The 20,889-nt window shown below is 48.0% G+C and overlaps 1 protein-coding gene across 2 annotated transcripts in view; it reads right to left on the bottom strand.

Moving 5' to 3' along the window:
- The window catches only part of CDCA7L (cell division cycle associated 7 like), a 103,569-nt gene that overhangs the window by 23,718 nt on the left and 58,962 nt on the right, over nucleotides 1-20,889 (bottom strand). For both annotated transcript variants that reach the window (XM_063921783.1, XM_063921782.1), the window contains exons 5-7: nucleotides 3,503-3,637; nucleotides 2,777-2,926; nucleotides 2,315-2,451 (exon numbers count right to left, since the gene is read on the bottom strand). In XM_063921783.1, coding sequence (XP_063777853.1) covers nucleotides 2,315-2,451; nucleotides 2,777-2,926; nucleotides 3,503-3,637 — 422 coding nt within the window. The remainder of the gene's footprint in view (nucleotides 1-2,314; nucleotides 2,452-2,776; nucleotides 2,927-3,502; nucleotides 3,638-20,889) is intronic.

Genomic DNA, 20,889 nt, shown 5'->3' on the forward strand with positions numbered 1-20,889 from the left:
ATGAAGTCCCCACTCTCCTGGATGGAGATCGTGTCTACTGAGGAAGTCTGCTTCCCAGTTGTCCACTCCCGGAATGAAGACTGCTGCCAACGCGCTTATGTGATTTTCTGCCCAGTGAAGAATCCTGGTGCTGTAGGATCAAGCTCCGCCCCCTCAGCGGCAGGCTTCGGTCCCGCTCAAATTTCCAATACTGGCGGGGGATTATATACTGGTGGGGAATTATATAATATACTGCCTCCGCAGCCTATATATATGTTAGCCAGTCCCTAGAGGTTTATTATTGCTGCCCAGGGCGCCCCCCTCCCGCTGCGCCCTGCACCCTTCAGTGTCCGTTGTGTGTGGGAGCAATGGCGCGCAGCGTTACCGCTGCGCGTTCTCAGAGAAGATCTGAAGTCTTCTGCCGCCTTTGAAGTCTTCTTTCTTCTTATACTCGCCCGGCTTCTATCTTCCGGCTCTGTAAGGAGGACGGCGGCACGGCTCCGGGACGAACGGTGAGGGTGAGACCTGCGTTCCGACCCTCTGGAGCTAATGGTGTCCAGTAGCCTAAGAAGCAGAGCCTATCATTTAAGAAGGTCTGCTTCTCTCCCCTCAGTCCCACGATGCAGGGAGCCTGTTGCCAGCAGTGCTCCCTGAAAATAAAAAACCTAACAAAATTATTTTTCAGAGAAACTCAGGAGAGCTCCCCTGTAATGCACCCAGTTTCCTCTGGGCACAGGATCTAACTGAGGTCTGGAGGAGGGGCATAGAGGGAGGAGCCAGTGCACACCCATCTAAAGTTCTTTATAGTGCCCATGACTCCTGCGGAGCCCGTCTATACCCCATGGTCCTTACGGAGTCCCCAGCATCCCCTAGGACATAAGAGAAATAGAATTTTAATTACCCAACAGTAAATCCTTTTCTCGTAGTCCGTAAAGGATGCTAGGCGCCCGCCCAGCGCTTAATTTTCCTGCAATTGTTACTTGGTTAAGCACTACTGTTCAGCCGTTGCTGGATTGTTTCAAGCTGGTTAGCTTGGTTTTCAGTTTTGTGTGAGCTGGTGTCAATCTCACCACTATCTGTGCATTTCCTTCTCTCGAAGTATGTCCGTCTCCTCGGGCACAGTTTCTAAACTGAGTCTTGTAGGAGGGACATACAGGGAAGAGCCAGCCCACACTATTAAACTCTTAAAGTGCCCATGGCTCCCAAGGGACCTGTCTATACCCCATGGTACTAATGTGGACCCCAGTATCCTCTACGGCCTACGAGAAAAGGATTTACCGGTAGGTCATTAAAATCCTATTTTTTTCTCTGTGCTAAGGGACATCCTGTATTCTTATCACAGTGATACACTGCAATTTATCAATATAGTCATCGTCAGAGAGGTGTCGAGTACGTAACCACAACAATGACCTCTGTACTTCTATATGACATCAGTATAACACTGATGCAGTATGCAGTTAGGAGTGTACACACAAGCCGATAAGGCAGCACAGGCACAGCATGACTCCCCACGTGAGAACCAATAAGCAGCGCAACTTCAAAAAGGCGTGTACTGAGCTGGCAGTATAGATTAGCACAACGCCATCCTGAGATGCGATTATGTTATTTATGTTTACAAGTGCCGAACACCTGTTGTTGCTTGATATGCTGACAATAAGCATCGCCACCATAGTGGGCTACAGTGATAGTTTTGAGTTAATAGAGGCACAGCTGGAGAAATCTTCAGTTTCTCCAGGGAATGCGTTCTGAAAAGTGAAGAAATGGTGATCACCCCTTTATACAGTCAGATACCGCTGTAGAGCAGGCTATTTCCAGCACTGAGATTATACCCTACACATATACACCCATCACCCCCAGAGTCTATTGTGAGAGGATAGCGGAATGGCGGAGTGATCTGACATATTTACATCAAATAGACCAAAGTAGGACACCTGAAGAAGCTGTTCACCAAGCTCTACTTCCAGCAAGCACTCCTATTCCTAGTCATGCACGCTTTCTAGCAGACTTCCCACCCATTAACTTTATTTTGTTGGGTTAATATTTAGGGTTGTTTTAAATTTGGACAACAGTAAATTTATAAGCCATGCAGCGGATCTGCAAATACTCCGGGAAGGTTCTATATGGGTGGCTGTCGGCATGCCAACCTGAAGTAGATCACCATTACCTCTGATCTGTGCCAGCCGGTTAGGTGGGTGGCAACAGCCTTAAGCAGCCAGTAGAACTAGAGCCCATCCCCGATAGCTAGCATCAGAGGGGGAATGAGATGCATACACTCCGATAGGCCTAGAATGCATATCTGGGGAGAACAAAAAAACATCATAACAAAAAGACTCACCTTTCAAGGTATTCTTTAACATTGTCATAACCGGAAAATTTGGCCAAGTGAATAAGCATCCCTGTGGCACAACGACCATCTCTTTTGCGGCAATAGCTGCAGTTACAGATGTCACGGCACGGAGGACATATCCAATCCTATACAGCGAGGGACAAAGTGTGACTGTAATTCTAAAGTTTTACACTTTTTTTTTTTCTAACAAAACATTTTTGCAGCATTTCACAGTCCTTATTACTTAGCCCAGATCACCATATTTCAAATACACATTCAGCTGGGAATACCATGAGTGCAAATACAGAGCAAAAGGAAAACCTGAATCCACCTAACTTTAGCCGTCAGGTTCTGAAATGAAGAATGCAGTCATATTTTCAACGGGACTTGAAGTGTTTCTGCAATCTACCAGGCCAGGTAGTATACAACAAAATAACTTGTAAAAAAATACATTTCCATACGACTACTTACTGGGTCCAAAAGGGCCTCTCTCACATCTTCACCATAGCGATTTCGTAGACAGGGCCCACAAAACTGGCCTCGGACGCCACCACAGCCAGGATTGCGGCAGAATGTTTTGGTGTCTGCTGTTTTCTGACGACACTGGTGACAAGTGCTTCCCTATAGAACGGCAGTGTATAATTGTAAAAAGCAATAGGCTTTCACACCTTACATTACAAAAACACCCGCCGTTAAACAGACAGCCGGAATACCGACAACAGCCAGGTATTCCCACTTGGTTGTTGGATCCACGCCACCAACAGAGTGGGAATAGAGCCTGTGGCAAGCGCAGCCCTATGCGTGGCGAGTGCACCTAGCCCGCGAAGGGACTCACTGCCGCGATTCCGGCAGACGGGATGTCACTATCTGTATAGCGACAGCCGGCATCCCGTCTGTCGGGAGATCGTAGTTATCCCCTAATAATGGTTGGCTTTCATTTACTCTTTACCAAAAAGCCTCCACAGCACAGTGTTACTAAGTTACTTTTTAAATACTAGATGATTTATAAATACTTTATATCATTTCTCAGGTTGCTTTTAATGTATGGATAAAGAGATTTTATCTTTGTTTATAAGGTATTATAGTGGGGGGTAAAACTGACAACAGGATACACAAGTATAGACCAATAAAGGGTAATTACATATGCATACATACTGTATAGACAACTGCAGTGAGCAGATCAAAAAGAAAAATTACCAATATTTTGTCGTAAATTTTGTCCTTAACGGTCACGGCCACATTCTCTAGCTCCTCCTCTGTAATGTCTTCCACAGCCCGGTATGAGCCGCATTTGGATGATCGCCTCCTCTTCAGAATTTCTTCTCGTTCTTCCTAAATCAACCGGAAAAAAAATAAAAAAAATAACCTGTTTAACTCTTATGTACTGGAAAAAATAAATAAATAAAAATAAAATAAATGCAAGAATCAACACCTTAAAATGAAACAGGTAGACAGACAAGGTTTTAGAATGAATATATACTTTAGGGATCCTACAGTAGCACTTGCCAAAAATACTGCAGGGTTAATACTCATTTATAGTGTACAGGACTCATCCATACCATAATTGCATGCGTAACTATTGTCATTTCTCTAGCATCCATAAGGGATATTGGGGACAGATTAGTACGATGGGGTATAGACGGGTCCAAAGGAGCCAGTGCACTTTACATTTCTTCAACTGGGTGTGCTGGCTCCTCCCCTCTTTGCCCCCTCCCACAGCCAGTTTAGAAAAAAGTGCCCTCAGGAGAGGATGCACACTCTGCAAGCTCCAGAGTTTTTCTTCAATTTCTTTTAAACTTTTATTTAATTCGGTATGCTGTTTGGGCAACAGCATACCTGCGCCGTTGGAGTTGGCGGGAGGGGTCACCGGCCTCGTGAGGTTCAGAGACGCTTCCCCACTGCAGGACCAAGTCCTAAGGGGCTGTTTGTTCAGCAGGGCACTGCACCGGAGCTGTCGCAGCATGCTGCACACCCCTAACAAAACCTGAAGGTGAACGTCGGTGGCGAGTACAAACCGGTTCATTGTGCGGCAGAGTTGCGGGTCCCTCCTGGGGGAGGACCCGCTGAAGCCCCTGCGTGAGACTGGCTGGCATTATTGTACCATGCATTTATGCGAGGCTACAAATGATGTGGGAGACATGGCCAGTATAAATAATAGGATTTTGGTACTTACCAGGTAAATCCTTTTCTTTGAATCCATAGGGGGCACTGGAGTACTCTTGGGATATGGACGGCTTTAGCAGAACAAAGGCACTGATTATTTAAATTTAGAACTCTCCACCCCTCCATATCCCCGAGTACCTCAGTGTTTTTTACTGAGCCGAACAGGAACTATAGAGAGGTTGACAATGGAGAATTCCTATAACATAACGGACAACAACAAAGTTGACACATAACGTTACTGACAACGAAACAGTTGACACCATAACCGATAGAAACTTATAATTTGAACCAGTCGGTGAAAATGTGTTACCATAAGATCCCCTGAGCTTAATACAATCCAGGTAAAACTGCTCTGGGTGGGCGTCCAGTGCCCCCTATGGATTCAAAGAAAAGGATTTACCTGGTAAGTACCAAAATCCTATTTTCTTTTTCATCCACTAGGGGTCACTGGAGTACTCTTGGGACGTACCAAAGCTTCCCCCGTGGGCGGGAGAGCTGTTTGACACCTGTAACACTAGGCGGCCAAAGCTAGATGCTGATGCCGCCAACGTATCAAACTTGTAAAAGCGCACAAACGTGTGCACTGAAGACCATGTAGCCGCACGGTCAAGCTGCGTCGTAGAAGCTCCACGACCAGCTGCCCATGACGTTCCCACAGAACCTGTGGGATGAGCTATTACTGATGTAGGCGACTGTAACTTAGCCTTAAGGTAAGCCTGACGTACAGTCAGTTTTATCCATCTGGATAAGGTCTGCTGAGAAGCTGGCCAACCCCACTTGGCAGCATCATAGAGAACAAACAACGTATCCGTATTACGAACTGTAGACGTTCGGGACACAAACGCGTAATGCGCGTACCACATTCAGAGTTCTAGAATGTGCTGTCAACACAGGAACTACTATTGGTTGATTGATGTGAAAAGATGACACTAGCTTTGGTAAGAAATCGGGATTCGTCCGAAGTTCCGCTCTGTCATCAGGAAACACCAAATACGGTGGCTTGCATGACAAGGCACCCAAATTTGAAAAACGCCTTGCCGAAGCTAAGGCTAGAAGAAAAATCGTTTTCCAAGTGAGAAACTTAATATCCACTTGCTGTAAGGGTTCAAAATATGAAGACTGTAAGAAATCTAAAACCAGATTCAAGTCCCATGGCGCTGTAGGTGGAATAAATGGAGGCTGTACTCTGAGGACACCCTGCAGAAAAGTGTGTACCGACGGCAATAGAGCCAATCGTCTTTGAAAATAAATTGACAACGCAGATACCTGCACCTTCAGTGTAGATAAACGCAGTCCTCCATCTAACCCAGTCTGTAAAAATAACAGAATACGGGATAACTTGAAAGATGATGTCGGAAACTTCCGAGCTTCACACCAACCTATATAGGCACGCCAAATTCTGTAATAATGAGCTGCCGTAACCGGCTTCCTAGCTCGTAACATGGTTGGTATAACCGAAACTGTAATGCCCTCTCTTCTTAAGAGGGCGGTCTCAACAACCACCCCGTCAAACGCAGCCGCGCTAAATAGGAGTAAAAGAACGGACCCTGTTGTAACAGGTCTGGACGTAGTAGGAGCGGCCAAGGATAGTCTGCGAGTAGTCCGCGGAGATTCGAGAACCAAGCTCTCAGAGACCAATGAGGCATCACTAGTATGACTGTGATGGACTCTCTTTTGATCCGTTTTAGCAACTATGAGAGCAGCGGAAAACGGTGGAAACCGATACACGAGGCTGTACGGCCACGCGATTGTGAGAGCATCCACAGCCACTGCCCTTGGATCTGTCGTTCTGGACACATACTGGGGTGTTTGTAATTGTGGCGAGATGCCATCAGGTCCACCTGAGGGTAACCCCACCTGTGGACCAACATGTGAAACACCTCCGGATTTAATGCCCAGTCTCCTGGATGAAAATCCCGACAGCTGAGATAATCCGTCTAGCAGTTGTCCACTCCCGGAATGAACCCAGTCGACAATATCACCTTGTGGTATTCTGGGCAATTGAGGATTCGAGCTACTTCCCGCATTGCCATGCGGCTTCTCATTCCTCCCTGGTTGTTGTGTATGCGACTGCCGTCGCGTTGTCCGACTGCACTTGGACAGTCTGAGAGCGAAGCATGTAGTGCATTGTAAATTGCACGGAGTTCCAGGACATTTATAGACAGCAATCTGTCGTGATCCGTCTAGAGACCCTGTCGCTGACCATTTTAAACTACAACTCCCCAACCTCTGAGACTCTCGCCCAGAGTAGAGACACCCTCGCCCCCCTGTGGGGAATCTGCCTATGTGAGGGCGACCACTGCTGTTGAAATGGACGCGAGTGAAAACCTCCGAACTGAAGCGCTTCGAAAGCCCATCATTGTTCCTAATAGGCGAATACACAAATGTACCGCGTATAATCTGTACTTTCTGGTGTAGTAGGTAAATTCTTTGATTTACCGTATCTGGAATCATACCTAGGAATTGAAGTCGTTGAGACGGAATTAGATGCGATTGTTTTTGAAGTTGACACTGCAACCGTGGTGTACGTTAGCAGCGCAAGTCGGAGGAGCATCTGTTGAGACGGAGCTCTTATGAGCAGATCGTCTAAGTATGGAACAATTGTCACTGCCAGGGATCTGAGATGAGCTATCATCACAAACATCACTTTGGTGAATACCCGAGGCGCTGACAAGAGGCCAAACGGTAGAGCCTGAAACTGTTAATGGTTGTGGCGTATTGCAAAACGCAAGAACCTGTGATGAGGTGACCAAACCGGAATGTGTAAGTACGCATCCTGGAGATCAAGCGCAATCATGCAATCTTGTGGCTCCAAATATGCAAATACTGACCGCAGAAATTCCATCTTCAATCTGTAGTAAGTGACTTACTGATTGAGACTGCGATGGAGCCCTCCGGCTTCGGTACCACAAATAGACGGGAATAATAACCCTGACCTTGTTGGTGTACCAGGCCTGGAATTAAAAACTGCTGAATCCAGCAGAGACTGAATGGCAACCTGCCAAAACGCCTTCTTGTCGTCCGACAGAGGCAGTCCTGCCTTGAAAAACCGCAGTGGCGGGAGACAGCTTTGTTTTAACCCTAAATAGCGGATACATCCATGAGTGGATGTCTGGAAACCCGGCAAATGTAACGTGTAAAGGCGCGCTCCCACAATTGGAAATTCGAGATGGGCTGGGAGCCCGTCAAGCCACTGGCTTGTTGTGACTTTAGCGCCCTGGCGTTACAAGGCGTGACTGTTTTTGTACCACAGCCTTGAAAAGACTGAAGTCTAAAGGCTTTAAACGCTGGACCAGAGTATTTCCGTCTTGATACCGGAGGAGGCAATGGCGGGAATTTGTCAAATTTAGGACCAAAGAACTTCTGGCCTGGTCGTGCTGAAACTAGCGACGATGAAAAGCGAGAAGCGAGCTAACAGGCGGCAGCAGAAGCTGTACAGAGATACTCAGCAGCTTCTCAGATGTGATTAACGATAAGTATAACGTGATCGTCATTGTTTCCATACACAGAGCGCCCTAGTGACCCAAATGTATCTTGGGTCTTTATAAGGTTTGACACAGACGAATTCACCAATGGTGGATTCTCCAATTTAGATGTCACTGTGTGGAAACGGGTAAATAGACTTAAATCTTAGTAAGATATCCTAAATAAGAAGCCCATTGAAGATCTGTCGTTTAGTAAATACGACGGATTAGATGTTAGAGGCTCCTTAGTCTCTGTAAATTTCAGAGACTGACTCACTGGTCATTAGCAATGTATGGTTGTCAAAAACCCGCACTATCTGACTACTGGTCTAATGTGGCCTCTCCTCACTCGTATTTAGCGCTGTGAGGTTTGACATAGAATTGTCAGACTGCAACCTAGCAGAAATGTTTAAATTATAAGACCAGTTAAATTAACACCCTGGTACCCAAAGTGAAGTTGGACCTTTGGAAAAGCGGAGACTCCTCCGTTAGAGCTGGCGGAGTAACTTCCGAGACTCCGATCTTACCGCTCCTGTCGAGCGGAGTCAATTTGAATTGCCAATGCTTAACATAGGATCTGGGAATGAACCGGCTTCCGGAGTGGAAACCTACAAAACATACTGAACATGTGGTAGATTTATGTCCAGGCATTGTAGTAAAACTTATATATATATATATATTTATGGCCGAAATGCAGTTCACATGGCCAGCCTATGTGAAACCTGAACCAAAATTCCCACTAACACCCCTGCGCCTCCGGTGGAGTAGAGATGTAGGGCAGGAACGTTCTGGAATTACAAACTGGAAGAAACAGGAAGCATGGTTAAAATGGCCCCCATGCCATGCTTACACTGATAATCACAGGACAGGTTACAATACCTGCTGCAGTGTTAATATAGGCTCAATAGTCTATTATACAGTGATAATCACAGGCAGTTTACAATACATGCCTCCAGTGTTAATATAATAAGATTTTACTCACCGGTAAATCTATTTCTCGTAGTCCGTAGTGGATGCTGGGACTCCGTAAGGACCATGGGGATTAGCGGCGCCGTAGGAGACTGGGCACAACTAAAGAAAGCTTTAGGACTACCTGGTGTGCACTGGCTCCTCCCACTAAGACCCTCCTCCAGACCTCAGTTAGGATACTGTGCCCGGAAGAGCTGACACAATAAGGAAGGATTTTGAATCCCGGGTAAGACTCATACCAGCCACACCAATCACACCGTATAACTCGTGATACTATACCCAGTTAACAGTATGATAACAACTGAGCCTCTCAACAGATGGCTCAACAATAACCCTTTAGTTAGGCAATAACTATATACAAGTATTGCAGACAATCCGCACTTGGGATGGGCGCCCAGCATCCACTACGGACTACGAGAAATAGATTTACCGGTGAGTAAAATCTTATTTTCTCTGACGTCCTAAGTGGATGCTGGGACTCCATAAGGACCATGGGGATTATACCAAAGCTCCCAAACGGGCGGGAGAGTGCGGATGACTCTGCAGCACCGAATGAGCAAACTCTAGGTCCTCCTCAGCCAGGGTATCAAACTTGTAGACTCTTGCAAGAGTGTTTTAACCCGACCAAGTAACAGCTCGGCAAATTTGTAAAGCCGAGACCCCTCGGGCAGCCGCCCAAGAAGAGCCCACTTTCCTCGTGGAATGGGCTTTCACAGATTTAGGGTGCGGCATTCCAGCCGCAGAATGTGCAAGTTGAATCGTGCTACAGATCCAGCGAGCAATAGTCTGCTTAGAAGCAGGAGCACCCAGCTTGTTGGGTGCATACAGGATAAATAGCGAGTCAGTTTTCCTGACTCCAGCCGTCCTGGAAACATATACTTTTCAGGGCCCTGACTACGTCCAGAAAACTTGGAATCCTCCAAGTCCCAAGTAGCCGCAGGCACCACAATAGGTTGGTTCACATGAAAAACTGATACCACCTTAGGAAGGAATTGGGAACGAGTCCTCAATTCCGCCTTATCCATATAGAATACATATAAGGGCATTTGTATGACAAAGCCGCCAATTCTGATACACGCCTGGCCGACGCCACGGCCCACAGCATGACCACTTTCCACGTGAGGTATTGTAGCTCCACGGATTTAAGTGGCTCAACTCAATGCATCTTCAGGAAATCCAACACTACGTTGAGATCCCACGGTGCCACTGGAGGCACAAACGGGGGTTGACTATGCAGCACTCCCTTAACAAAAGTCTGAACTTCAGGCAGTGAAGCCAGTTCTATTTTGGAAGAAAATCGATAGAGCCGAAATCTGGACCTTAATGGAACCCAATTTTAGGCCCATAGTCACCTCTGACTTGTAGGAAGTGCAGAAAACGACTTAGCTTAAATTCCTCCTTTGGGGCCTTACTGGCCTCACAGCACGCAACATATTTCCGCCATATGCGGTGATAATGGTTTGCGTTCACTTCTTTCCTAGCTTTAAATAGCGTAGGGATAACTTCCTCCGGAATGCCCTTTTCCTTCAGGATCCGGCGTTCAACCGCCATGCCGTCAAACGCAGCCGCGGTACATCTTGGAACAGACAGGCCCCCTGCTGCAGCAGGTCCCTCTGAGATCATTTCTTGGAGTTCTGGGTACCAAGCTCTTCTTGGCCACCCGGAACAATGAGTATAGTTCTTACTCCTCTACTTCTTATTATTCTCATTACCCTGGGTATGAGAGGCAGAGAAGGGAACACATACACCGACTGGTACACCCACGGTGTTACCAGAGCGTCTACAGCTATCGCCTGAGGGTCCCTTGACCTGGCGCAATATCTTTGTAGCTTTTTGTTGAGGCGGGACGCCATCCTGTCCACCTGTGGCCTTTCCCCACGGTGTACAATCATTTGGAAGACTTCTGGATGAAGTCCCCACTCTCTCGGGTGGAGGTCGTGTCTGCTGAGAAAGTTCTCAGTTGTCCACTCCGGGAATGAACACTGCTGACAGTGCTAACACATGATTTTCCGCCCATCGGAGAATCCTTGTGGCTTGTTATCGCCATCCTGCTTCTTGTGCCGTCCTGTCGGTTTACATGAGCGACCGCCGTGATGTTGTCTGACTGGATCAGCACCGGCCAGTGTTGAAGCAGGGGTCTAGCCTGACTTAGGGCATTGTAAATGGCCCAAAGTTCCAGAACATTTATGTGTAGGGAAGTCTCCTGACTTTTCCATAGGCCTTGGAAGTTTCTTCCCTGTGTGACTGCCCCCAAGCCTTGAAGGCTGGCATCCGTGGTCACCAGGACCCAGTCCTGTATGCCGAATCTGCGGCCCCCTAGAAGATGTGCAGTCACCACCACAGCGACACCCTGGCCCTTGGAGACAGGGTTATTCGCTGATGCATCTGAGAATGCGACCCGGACCACTTGTCCAACAGATCCCACTGGAAGATCCTTGCATGGGACTTGGCGAATGGAAATTCTTCGTAAGAAGCTACCATCTTTCCCAAGGCTCGCGTGCATAGATGCACCGAAACCTGTATTTGTATTAGGAGGTCTCCGTCTAGAGACGCCAACTCCTTGGACTTCTCCTCCGGGAGAAACTCTTTTTATCCTGTTCTGTGTCCAGAACCATACCCAGGAACAGTAGACGCGTCGTAGGAACCAGCTGTGACTTTGGAATATTCAGAATCCAGCCGTGCTGTTGTAGCACTTCCCGAGATAGTGCTACTCCGACGAACAACTGCTCCCTGGACCTCGCCTTTATAAGGAGATCGTCCAAGTACGGGATAAGTACTTCGGCCATTATCTTGGTAAATACCCTCGGTTCCCGGGGACAGACCAACGGCAACGTCTGGAATTGGTAATGACAATCCTGTACCACAATTTTGAGGTACACCTGGTGACTAGGGTAAATAGGGACATGCAGGTAAGTATCCTTGATGTCTAGTGATACCCTGAAATTTTCCAGGCTTGCAATAATCGCCCTGAGCGATTCCATTTTGAACTTGAACCTTCGTATATAAGTGTTCAAGGATTTAAATTTTAGAATGGGTCTCACCGAACCGTCTGGTTTCGGTACCACAACATTTTGGAATAGTAACCCCGGCCTTGTTGAAAGAGGGGTACCTTGATTTCACCTGCTGGAAGTACAGCTTGTGAATTGCCGCCAGTGCTACCTTTCTCCGAGGGCAGCAGGCAAGGCTGATGTGAGGCAACGGCGAGGGGGAGTCGTCTCGAACTCCAGCCTGTATCCCTGTGATACTACTTGCAGAACCTAGGGATCCACCTGTGGGCCAGCCCACTGATCCCTGCAGTTCCCGAGACGCGCCCCCACCGCACCTGTCTCCACCTGTGGAGCCCCAGCGTCATGCGGTGGACTCAGAGGAAGCGGGGGAAGATATTTGATCCTGGAACTGGCTGACTGGTGCAGCTTTTTCCTTCTTCCCTTGTCTCTGTGCAGAAAGGAAGCGCCTTTGACCCGCTTGCTTTTCTGAAGCCGAAAGGACTGTACCTGACAATACGGTGCTTTCTTTAGGCTTTTGTGAGGAAACCTGAGGTAAAAAATTTTCTTCCCAGCTGTTGCTGTGGATACGAGGTCCCAGAGACCATCCCCAAACAATTCCTCACCCTTATAAAGGCAGAATCTCCATGTGCCTTTTAAATGCAGCATCACCTGTCCACTGCCGGGTTTCTACTACCCTCCTGGCAGAATGGACATTGCATTAATTCTGGATGCCAGCCGGCAAATATCCCTCTGTGCATCCTTTATATATAAGACAACGTCTTAAATATGCTCAATGTTAGCAAATATTATTATCCCTGTCTTAGCGCATTAATATTATCTGACAGGGTGTCAGACCACGCTGCAGCAGCACTATTTATGCTGAGGCAATTTGCAGGTTTCAGTATATAACCTGAGTGTGTAAATACAGACTTCAGGATCGCCTCCTGCTTTTTATCAGCAGGTTCCTTCAAGGTGGCCGTATCCTAAGACGGCAGTGCCACCTTTTTTGACAAACGTGTGAGCGCCTTATCCACCATAAGGGATATCTCCCAACGTGACCTATCCTCTGGCGGGAAAGGGTACGCCATCAGTAACTTTTTAGAAATAACCAGTTTGTTATCGGGGGAAACCACGCTTCTTTACACACTTCATTCATTCATCTGATGGGGGAACAAAACAGTGGCTGTTTTTTCTCCCCAAAAATAAAACCCCTTTTATGTGGTACTTGGGTTTGTCAGAAAATGCGTAACACATTTTTCATTGCCGAGATCATGTAACGGATGTTCCTAGTGCATTGTGTACATGTCTCAACCTCGTCGACACTGGAGTCAGACTCCGTGTCGACATCTGTGTCTGCCATCTGAGTTAACGGGCGTTGTTTTGAGCCCCTGATGGCCTTTGAGACGCCTGGGCAGACGCGGGCTGAGAAGCCGGCTGTCCCACAGCTGTTACGTCATCCAGCCTTTTATGTAAGGAGTTGACACTGTCGGTTAATACCTTCCACCTATCCATCCACTCTGGTGTCGGCCCCACAGGGGGAGACATCCCCTTTATCGGCCTCTGCTCCGCCTCCACGTAACCTTCCTCATCCAACATGTCGACACAGCCGTACCGACACACCGCACACACACAGGGAATGCTCTGACTGAGGACAGGACCCCACAAAGTCCTTTGGGGAGACCGAGAGAGAGTATGCCAGCACACACCAGAGCGCTATATAATGCAGGGATTAACACTATAATTGAGTGATTTTTCCCCAAATAGCTGCTTGTATACATATATTGCGCCTAAATTTAGTGCCCCCCCCCCCCTCTCTTTTTAACCCTTTGAGCCTGAAAACTACAGGGGAGAGCCTGTGGAGCTGTCTTCCAGCTGCACTGTGAAGAGAAAATGGCGCCAGTGTGCTGAGAAGCCCCGCCCCCTTTTCGGCGGACTCTCTCACGCTTTTTCTGTGATACTGGCAGGGGTAATTTTACATCTATATAGCCTCTGGACTATATATGATGTATATTTTGCCAGCCAATGTGTTATTTATTGCCCTCAGGGCGCCCCCCCCAGCGCCCTGCACCCATCAGTGACCGAAGTGTGAGGTGTACATGAGGAGCAATGGCGCACAGCTGCAGTGCTGTGCGCTACCTTGGTGAAGACCGAAGTCTTCTGCCGCCGATTTTCCGGACCTTCTTCGTGCTTCTGGCTCTGTAAGGGGGACGGCGGCGCGGCTCCGGGAACGAACACCAAGGTCGGGTCCTGCGGTCGATCCCTCTGGAGCTAATGGTGTCCAGTAGCCTAAGAAGCCCAAACTACCACCTGTTAGGTAGGTTCGCTTCTTCTCCCCTTAGTCCCTCGCTGCAGTGAGTCTGTTGCCAGAAGATCTCACTGAAAATAAAAAACCTAAATATACTTTCTTTCTAGGTGCTCAGGAGAGCCCCTAGTGTGCATCCAGCTCAGCCGGGCACAGAAATCTAACTGAGGTCTGGAGGAGGGTCTTAGTGGGAGGAGCCAGTGCACACCAGGTAGTCCTAAAGCTTTCTTTAGTTGTGCCCAGTCTCCTGCGGAGCCGCTAATCCCCATGGTCCTTACGGAGTCCCAGCATCCACTTAGGACGTTAGAGAAAGGCTCAATAGCCTATTATACAGTGATAATCAATACATGCATCCAGTGTTAATATAGGCTCAATAGCCTATTATACAGTGATAATCACAGGCATATAGCCTGCTGACTGCAGTTTATATAGGGATCTCTCTATTAATATAGATATGGCAGTGCTATTCTTTCCCTTTACATTCCCTTGCAGCCGCGCTGTAATCAGCCAGGTCCCCCCCCCTCCCCCTGTACTCCCTGTAGCGCTGTGTCTCAGCGGGGAGCGCCGGGAAGCTCATTGCAGGGAGGCGAGGGACATTTCTTGCAGATCAGCGGAGGTCGGCTGGCCGGAGCGGCGCGTAGCGGCTTCCGGCGTCGCTAGCCGAGCTGCGGCGGTTCTCCCTCTCTCAGCGCTGCAATACAGCACTGACGGAGCATCTGGGGCGGGCGGACGGAGCGGCCGAGGCGGGCGGCTGTATGAGCGGGCGGCATTACAACACTGAACCCACACAGCGGGGCGGCAGCCTGCGCTGACCGCCCCGTTTCCCCAGCATACCGTGTTGTAGGGAGGCCTGCGACGGGCTTCTATCTGTAAGCTCCGAGCTCTTCAGTTTATGGCTGCGACGGGGCTTCTATCTGTAAGCTCCGTCCAGCTCTTGCAGTAGGCTGCCTGTGGCTGTGAGGGTGCTCTTTGTGAGGACCGACACGCCATGCGCTGCTCCGTGCAGCGGCACTATCCCGGACCCATGTTTTTACAGAAACTGGGAAGGGATGTGTGAAAAAGTAAAATGTAAAAGTAAAAATGAAAAATTAATAAAATCTTCAACTAAGTGTGGGAGCCCCACACAAGCCTTGTTAGTGCTGTGAGCACAGAAAAAAACACTGAGGTACTCGGGGATATGGAGGGGTGGAGAGTTCTAAATTTAAATATTCAGTGCCTTTGTTCTGCTAAAGCCGTCCATATCCCAAGAGTACTCCAGTGACCCCTAGTGGATGAAAAAGGAATTATTAGTAGCTCTGGCACCATTACGGGGATTGGAAGGGGGGGGGGGGGGGGGGCGCCACCATCCTCTGCATAAGCAGCAGCCTCATACAGCTCCTCCACACGTTCACAGGACCATTGGTACCGGGTGTAGAGGGGGAGAGCCGCTGTTCATGCACAGTTCACAGACAGTATCACTGTTCACCCTCTCTCTCATATATTATATCTATATACCTCTCTATATATATATCTCTCTCTATATATATCTATACATCTCCATCTATCTCTCTCTCTCTATATATATATTATATATATATATATATATATATATATATATATATATATATACACACACACACACACACACTCTGACAGCCTCACTGGGGCTGTACAGCTTTGGTTGCACTGGGGTGCTCTCTTCTGTGTCTCCTCTCACATGCATTAGGGCAGGCTTGTATTGTACCTAGATATAGCGCTAGGGACCCCAAATATACAGAGAGGCCTTGATGCGGCTTTGGGGCTTAACCACACATTTGCGCAAATATGTGTAATAAAGATCTCTGAATTCTATTATCATGTGGGATTTATATCTGGTTACTGTTATCATTCAGGGTGCTGGGGAAACCAATTGCTTTTTTTCTTGCTCAGAAATACCCCTTCCTTTCGAGCACCTGAATGATATCACTAAGCTAATTGAGCATTTACCAATCTATATGTCTGTTGTGAGAGGCAGAGAGGTTCCTGCATTAGGAGGTGGTGCAGGCCCTGACATGCCACATGGAGCATTATGGGGTTGCTCCAAGGTAGGTAGCTCTTAGCTTAGACATATTTTAGTAAGGAGCCATTATCATGTGGCTCCTTGCTGGTTAATATTAGACCCAGATTGGGGTAATGGAGGTGTGAGGTGTGGTGCCTCTGGACTGGCTGAGCTGGATGGCTTTAGTGTGGCATACCTTTACATTCTATTAACACTTTTCACTTATTAATTTTCTAACACTATTTCTCTATTTTAATTACATTTCATGTTTGTATCACCCTCTCTATAGCTTCGGCTTCCTAAATACTAACTTATTAACACTATAGTTTTTTACACTGGTGTGCCAAGCTGGGCTTTCTGGCTCATTCTGGTGTTTTGGGGTGCCACACCCTGCACCTAGATATAGCGCTAGGGACCCCAAATATACAGAGAGGCCTTGATGCGGCTTTGGGGCTTAACCACACATTTGCGCAAATATGTGTAACAAAGATCTCTGAATTCTATTATCATGTGGGATTTATATCTGGTTACTGTTATCATTCAGGGTGCTGGGGAAACCAATTGCTTTTTTTCTTGCTCAGAAATACCCCTTCCTTTCGAGCACCTGAATGATATCACTAAGCTAATTGAGCATTTACCAATATATATGTTTGTATTGTAATCAGTCTGTGTTGTATGTGTATTGTATCTGTATTTCATAATGGTGAAACAGAAGTTATGCAGTGTATGTAATGCCAGATTCTCCCCTATTTCATCTGGCTCCATATCATGTGAGCAGTGTAGTCAGTCACCACAAAATGCTGATAACGTGGGGGAGAGTCCACAGCCTTCCTGGCTGGGGGCTATCAAAACTATAATGTCTGATATGTCATCTCAACTCACTGCCAATAAAACACAACTGCAACAAGCAGTAGCTAACCTAGCTGCCAAGGCTGATGTTCCCCATCCCCTCAGGTCTACTACAGGTGCACAAAAACGTGCTTTACCTGCAATCCCATCAGAAAAAGATGATAATGTACAGGATGATGTGGATCCCATTAGTGGGGATTGCACCCCTACAAAGGGTATTGAAACCCTCATATTGGTTATACGGGATGTGTTACATCTCCCTCTGGAGGACGCTACTAATCAGCAGTCGTTTTTCCTCCCACAAGACAAACTGACATTCACCATTCCCGATTCTAAGGAATTGGATGATTTATTTAAATTAGCCTGTAAACATCCAGATAAAAAATATCAGGTGTCCAAAAGGTTTTTGCATACCTCCCCATTTGCCCCTGAAGGCAGGAAATTCTGGGAAGAATCTCCAGCAGTAGACGTCTCAGTCTCTCACCTCTCTAAGAAGGCGGTGCTCCCAGCTCCGGGCTCCTTTACGGTAAAGGATCCGGGAGATAGGAAAATGGAGACCACTCTGAAATCTATCTACACTGCTGCAGGTGTAGCTCAAAGACCGGTCATTGCTGGTTGCTGGACGACACATGCAATTCATAAGTGGGCTACTCAAATTCAGGAGAATCTTTCGGGTGATATGACCTTAGTTACTACTGTAACTTTCCTAAAACACATTCAGGACACAGTAAGAGTCCTCTGTGACTCCCTTAAAGAGATTGGCAATATTAATGCTAGGACTACTGCTATGGCTGTGTCTGCAAGCAGAGCCATATGGTTGCGTCAGTGTTTTGCAGATGCTGACTCCAAACGTAATGTGGAATCTCTTCCCTTCACAGGGGAATGGCTCTTCAGAGGCGAGTTGGACGCATGGATCTCCAAAGCTACTGCTGGGAAATCCACATTTCTCCGCCTGCTAGGCATGCCTACCTGGGACCGTCTACTCAGTCCTTTCGGTCCTCCAGATATCGATCTAGAGCCGGGGGTGCCTCCAACGCAGCTAGAGGCTTCAGGAGGTAAGCCTAAGAAACCAGCCGTCGTCAGTTCTAAAGAAAAGAGCACCAGTTCAGCTTCCACAAAGACTTCGGCATGACGGTGCCCATCCACCCCGAGGGGATCTCGTGGTGGGACCTCGGTTAAGTCACTACAGCCACATCTGGGACGGTTCCTGCCAAGATGCCTGGGTAAGGGACCTTATCTCTCAGGGTTACAAGCTGGAGTTAGACGGTGCTCCTCCCCAACGTTTTTTCAAATCAAGCTTACCGTCTCAGGAAAATATGCGTGTTATGCTACTACTGGCCATCGACAAGTTGGTCCAGTCCGAGGTTATTGTTCCAGTACCCCTGCTACAGCAAGGACAAGGTTACTACTCCAGTCTGTTCATAGTGCCAAAACCAGATGGGTCTGTGAGACCCATTTAGAATCTGAAGTCCTTGAATCCTTACCTGAAGGTTTTCAAATTAAAGATGGAATCTTTGAGAGCTTTGATCGCAGGCCTGGAACCCCAAGAATTCCCAGTGTCCCTAGATATCAAAGACGCTTACCTCCATATTGCAATTTGGCCTCCTCATCAGGTCCATCTGCGGTTCGCCCTACTGAGCGATCACTATCAGTTTCAGACGTTACCCTTCGGCCTGTCTACAGCTCCGTGGGTGTTCACAAAGGGGGTCAACATTGTCCCTTACCTGGACGATCGCCTGATAAAAGCGAGTTCCAGGGAGCTTCTACTGCTCCATATAGATCGCACTATCCAACTTCTGTCTCACCACGGGTGGATTCTCAATTTACAGAAGTCCCATCTGGATCAGTCTCAACGGCTCCTGTTTCTGGGCATGATACTGGATACTGTAGCTCAGAGAGTGTTCCTCCCAGAGGACAAAGTGAGAACACTTCAAGAAATGGTTTCCATGGTTCTCCGACTTGCTCAAGTTTCCATTCATCTTTGCATAAAATTGTTGGGAAAGATGGTGGCCTCATACGAGGCGATACAGTTCGGAAAGGTTCCATGCCAGACCCTTCCAATTGGACATCCTGAACAAGTGGTCCGGTACCCATCTTCAGATGTACTGGATGATTCGGCTGTCACCCCAGGCCGGGATTTCACTCCTGTGGTGGCTACAGTCTTCCAATCTACTGGAGGGTCGACGCTTCGGGATTCAGGATTGGATACTCCTCAGGACGGATGCGAGTCTGAGAGGATGGGGAGCCGTCAACCCAGGGGGCGCAGTTCCAGGGCAGGTGGTCTGCCCAAGAGGCCCCTCCGATCAACATACGGGAACTTCGGGCTATCTACAATGCTCTGATTCAGGCCTCCCCTCTACTCCAGGATCAGGCGATCCAGGTTCAGTCGGACAACGCCACGGCAGTGGCGTACATCAATCGACAAGGAGGAACAAAAAGCAAGGCCTGCATGCGAGAAGTGTCCAAAATACTTCTCTGGGCAGAAAGAAATGCAAGAGCACTGTCCGCAATTTTCATTCCGGGAGTGGACAACTGGGAAGCGGACTTCCTGAGTCGCCACGATCTCAACTCGGAGTGGGGATCACACCCTCAGGTGTTTCAGCAGATCGTCATCAGGTGGGGATGCCCACAGATCGACATGATGGCATCTCGCCTGAACAAGCTTTGCTGCTACTGCTCGCGAACCAGAGACCCTCAGGCGAGCACAGTGGATGCGCGGACATCGCCTTGGCCTTACCAGCTGGTCTACTTATTTCCTCCGATTCCGTTGATCCCAAGGGTGCTCAAGCGGATCAGACACCACGGAGTACAAGCAATCTTGATTGCACCGGATTGGCCCCGGAGAGCGTGGTACATGGCTCTTCTGGACATTTCCATAGAAGACCCATGGCCTCTGCCACTAAGAAGGGATCTTCTTCAGAAAGGACCGTTCGTCTACCCGGACTTACGGCGGCTTTGTTTGAAAGTTGAGCGGAACATACTAGCTCACAAAGGGCTTTCCAAAAAGGTAATTGCCACTATGGTGCAAGCCAGAAAACCTGTGACGTCAAAACACTATCATCATATCTGGAGAAGATATGTCTCTTGGTGCGAGGAACGCACATATCCATCTGCAGAATTCCACTTGGGAAGATTCCTTCGTTTCCTACAGTCTGTAGTGGATAAAGGCTTACGTCTTGGATCCATTCAGGTCCAGATTTCAGCTCTTTCAGTCTTCTTCCAGGAGAAGTTGGCTATCCTGCCAGAAGTTCAGACCTTCTTGTTTGGGATTTGGATGTTGTGTTACGCTTTCTACAGTCCTCCTGGTTTGAACCTCTGATGACGGTAGAAGACAAATGCCTCACGTGAAAGACGGTGATGTTACTGGCCCTGGCTTCTGCTAGACGTGTCTCAGAATTGGGGGCCTTATCGCGTAAAAGTCCTCACTTAGTCTTTTACGAGGACAGAGCAAAGCTCAGGACTAGGCAGCAGTTCCTGCCGTAGGAGGTCTACGCGTTTCACTTGAATCAACCTCTTGTGATTCCGTCCAGTTCTGGCTCTTCTGCCCATCCGGAGGCATTGGATGCGGTACAAGCCTTGAAGATCTGTGTCAAGAGGACGGTTCAGATCAGAAAGACGGATTCCTTGTTCGTGCTGTATGATGCGCAGAAAAAGGGTTTCCCTGCTTCAAAGCAGTCCATTGCTCGTTGGATTCGGCTTACTATCCAACAGGCCTATGTGTCGGCAGCCTTGCCGGTTCCTAAGTCTCTAAAGGCCCAGTCTACTAGATCGGTGGGCTCCTCCTAGGCGGCTGCCCGGGGCGTCTCGGCCTTGCAACTCTGCCGAGCTGCTAT

Source organism: Pseudophryne corroboree, chromosome 5 (genome assembly GCF_028390025.1).
Source record: "Pseudophryne corroboree isolate aPseCor3 chromosome 5, aPseCor3.hap2, whole genome shotgun sequence".
NCBI lineage: Eukaryota > Metazoa > Chordata > Amphibia > Anura > Myobatrachidae > Pseudophryne > Pseudophryne corroboree.